Source organism: Rhinichthys klamathensis, unplaced genomic scaffold (genome assembly GCF_029890125.1).
Source record: "Rhinichthys klamathensis goyatoka isolate OS25496 unplaced genomic scaffold, OSU_Roscu_1.1 h1tg000044l_1, whole genome shotgun sequence".
Taxonomy (NCBI): Eukaryota; Metazoa; Chordata; class Actinopteri; order Cypriniformes; family Leuciscidae; genus Rhinichthys; species Rhinichthys klamathensis.
The window spans coordinates 692,403-695,936 of record NW_026606591.1 but is presented as its reverse complement, the minus strand read 5'-3'; the positions used below and the strand labels follow the sequence as shown (position 1 = coordinate 695,936).

The window sequence follows — 3,534 nt, the reverse complement described above, 5'->3', positions numbered from 1 at the left end:
GTTGAGGAGATTCCCCCTTCTATGTAAAGCGCTTTGAGTGTTGAGAAAAGCGCTATATAAATGTAATGAATTATTATTATTATTGATAGTAAATGTCACAAATAATGGCAAGTAACGCACTGAATTAAATGTGGAATTTTAAAGTAGAAAGACTGAAATGGGAGTCAAACGTACTGCAGTAATCTTCAAAAAAATTACCACTTTTCACAATCCAATCAATTACAAGTGAATAAAATAAAGTTCTTCCAATAAAAGCAGATGGTGATTTATACTGCAAAACCGCCCATAAAAAAGCATAAACTATCATAGAACTATGATTTCTGCTTCTGAAGTCATAGTTTGTGTCATTGTGAAACCAACCAACCCACCATCCAAACCCACCAACCAACCCACCAACTCAGCAACCAACCCACCAACCAACCCATCAACCCACCAACTCACCAACCCACCAATTCACCAACCCACCCTCCAAACCCACCCTCCAAACCCACCCACCAACCCACCAACCAACTCACCAACCCACCAATTCACCAACCCACCAACTCACCAACACACCAATTCACCAACCCACCCTCCAAACCCACCCACCAATCCACCAACCAACCAACCAACCAACCCACCAATTCACCAACCCACCCACCAACTCACCAACCAACCCATCAACCAACCCACCCACCAACCCATCAACCAAACCCACCAACCAACCCACCAACTCACCAACCAACCCATCAACCAACCAACCAACCCACCAACCCACCAACTCACCAACCAACCCACCAACTCAGCAACCAACCCGCCAACCAACTCACCAACTCACCAACCCACCAATTCACCAACCCACCAACCCACCAATTCACCAACCCACCCTCCAAACCCACCCACCCACCAACCAACCAACCCACCAATTCACCAACCCACCCACCAACTCACCAACCAACCCATCAACCAACCCACCACCCAACCCACCAACTCACCAACCAACCCATCAACCAACCCACCCACCAACTCACCAACCAACCCATCAACCAACCCACCACCCAACCCACCAACTCACCAACCAACCCATCAACCAACCCACCCACCAACTCACCAACCAACCCATCAACCAACCCACCCACCAACTCACCAACCAACCCATCAACCAACCCACCCACCAACCCATCAACCAACCCACCAACCAACCCACCAACTCACCAACCCACCAATTCACCAACCAACCCACCAACTCACCAACCCACCAATTCACCAACCAACCCACCAATTCACCAACCCGCCAACCAATCAATCAGTCAGTCAGTCAGTCAATCAACCGGTGTAAATATGTTATGATGCCTGACTACAAGTGCATTTGACTCCATTCAGTGTTGAAGACAAATTAAACAGACTTATTTGAATTTGTTGTTGATTTTGAATGGTCCAAATGAGCAGTTAGCATATAACTGTAGACAATATCCGCTGATATAGTGGGCAAACAGGTGAGAAGTGAAAGCTAGCATCCTCTCCTCTCACAGACCCACATCTGAAGAGAAGGCTGATCTTCAGCGGCTGAGCTCGTGAGGTGATGTTCGAACTCTCTGGAGCACCAAAACTACTTCTGTCAAACTAAATGTTTTTTTATTTCTATAAAGCTGCTAGAACATGATGGGATTCTCCATGTGAGCTGGTAATGGGCAGCGGAAGTGAGAGAAATGAAATCGGTCCTGGCTAGTGCAACTTGAAGTCTAAGAAAGAGAACTGTATCTTTATGTCTAAGTTGTAGAGATGTGCTAATTTTTCATAATCGACTATTATATTGGTTGTTTGAATGACTGGATGAGTAAGCAATCTAGAGGAAGCCTTACAAAATAACGCTGGATTAGGTTCATGTCCACCACACACAGATCAGGCTCTGAAGATCCGAATCTGAAAGCTTATATCGCACAAAATTATCATGTCATATAAAACAGAGCCAATAACAAATATAAAAATAAATGAAATGGAACAAAATTAAAACAATATAAATATAATGATTTAATAAAATGTAAATAAAATAAATTACAAATAAATTAAAATTACATTTAAATGGAATTAAATAAAATTATAAAAAATAAATTAATATATTAAATTAATACATTTAAATAAATGGCATCAAATTAAGACTAAAATAAATAAATAAATAAAGAGGGGGGATTTTAGATAAACTCATCCTCACTAATCCCTTGGTTGGTTCTTTGCTGCTGACATTTTCTCCTCTCTTCTCAAAATAACAGCAGCTAAAGCAACCGAGGACAACAATGCAAGGAGAGAAAGAGAGACACCAAATCCATGAGAGAAAAACTCTTCCGGGAGGGAAGGTGTTTTTGTAGTAATGGAAGAGCCATCCAGCTTCTTTTTCAATCAGAGTCGAGTACACTGTTGTCCACGCTCCTTTCCTCTCCGAGCACTCCTCAATTCCCCGTGGTCTGAGGGAAAATCCAATTACTTTTCAAACAACCCCAGAGGCACCAAATGGTACTCTGTCTCTGCCAATTACCTGGCGCTCCTCAGCGACACACACCGAGTGTTCGCGCCATTCAACAGGTCCGCTGGCAAAACCCCCTTATTTAAAGATGATTTGATATGATTGTACTGGGAGGTGAGGGAACGTTTTGTCCACGACTGCAAGAGTTCAACACATATTTGAGAAAAGAAAAACAAAAAAAGTTTCTCTCCCCTAAAATACAAAGTTTATCTCACCTGCTGTTGTTTGTGAATTTAAGTCAACATGAAACTCTGACATTTCAGAGTGAAACAGTATAGTGCAAAAACAAAAGTAATAATTCGTTACATATATAGATAGAAGTCCCCCTATAGTGAAAATCAAGCTTTTGATTTAGTTTATATGTCTATGTGGTGTTTTTAATGTGCTTTAAGACAGTATTTTCTGCTTAAAACTGCAGTGAACCAAAGACAGTCTCAAAAACACGTTTGAAATCGCTGGTGTTTCTGACGTCACACACTACCTTGTAACCAATCAGATCAACGTGTGATCGTCAACAAGTGGATTTCTGAGCTGAGTGAGTGAGTGGAGGCGGGGTCATTTGCATATTCATAGAACCGCGTATACTAAATGAGGCAAGGGTGTTAAGTTACATTCAATAATTGTTTTTCAAGGAAAAAACGTTTAAATATGTCATTTTTGTGATCAAAGGTCAGTTTTCAGGGACAAAATGATTGAGTACAGGGTTGCATGAAAAAACACTCTTTTTGTTCTCTTTTCTCTGAAGCACAGCAACTCTATACAAAACAACATCATATTCTGTGCGCAAACACCCCGTGGCTCATGTTTCTTCCCCCTCACTGCTTTCTCTTTTGATCTTGAACCAGCGGCGGATCATTCTGCACTGTCATGTTTGCTCTTGTCCTCTAGAGCGCCCTCTGGTGGTTATTTGTACATGGCTGTGTGTTTTTCCCAGGGAAATGCAGAGGTCTGTGGAAGGAGGCTGAGAAACAGTTTATCTCCTATTACTGCAGCGATCACAGCAGTTCACGAGTCTCTGACATCCCTCTGAATGA

General features: G+C 42.0%; 1 protein-coding gene across 1 annotated transcript; it reads left to right on the top strand.

Annotated features, from left to right (window-relative positions):
* Nucleotides 1-313: 313 nt before the first annotated feature.
* Nucleotides 314-1,318, top strand: LOC130082350 (uncharacterized). The gene has a single exon (XM_056247197.1). It carries the CDS (start codon nt 314-316, stop codon nt 1,316-1,318), a length of 1,005 nt encoding a protein of 334 aa, XP_056103172.1.
* The last annotated feature ends 2,216 nt before the right edge of the window (nt 1,319-3,534 follow it).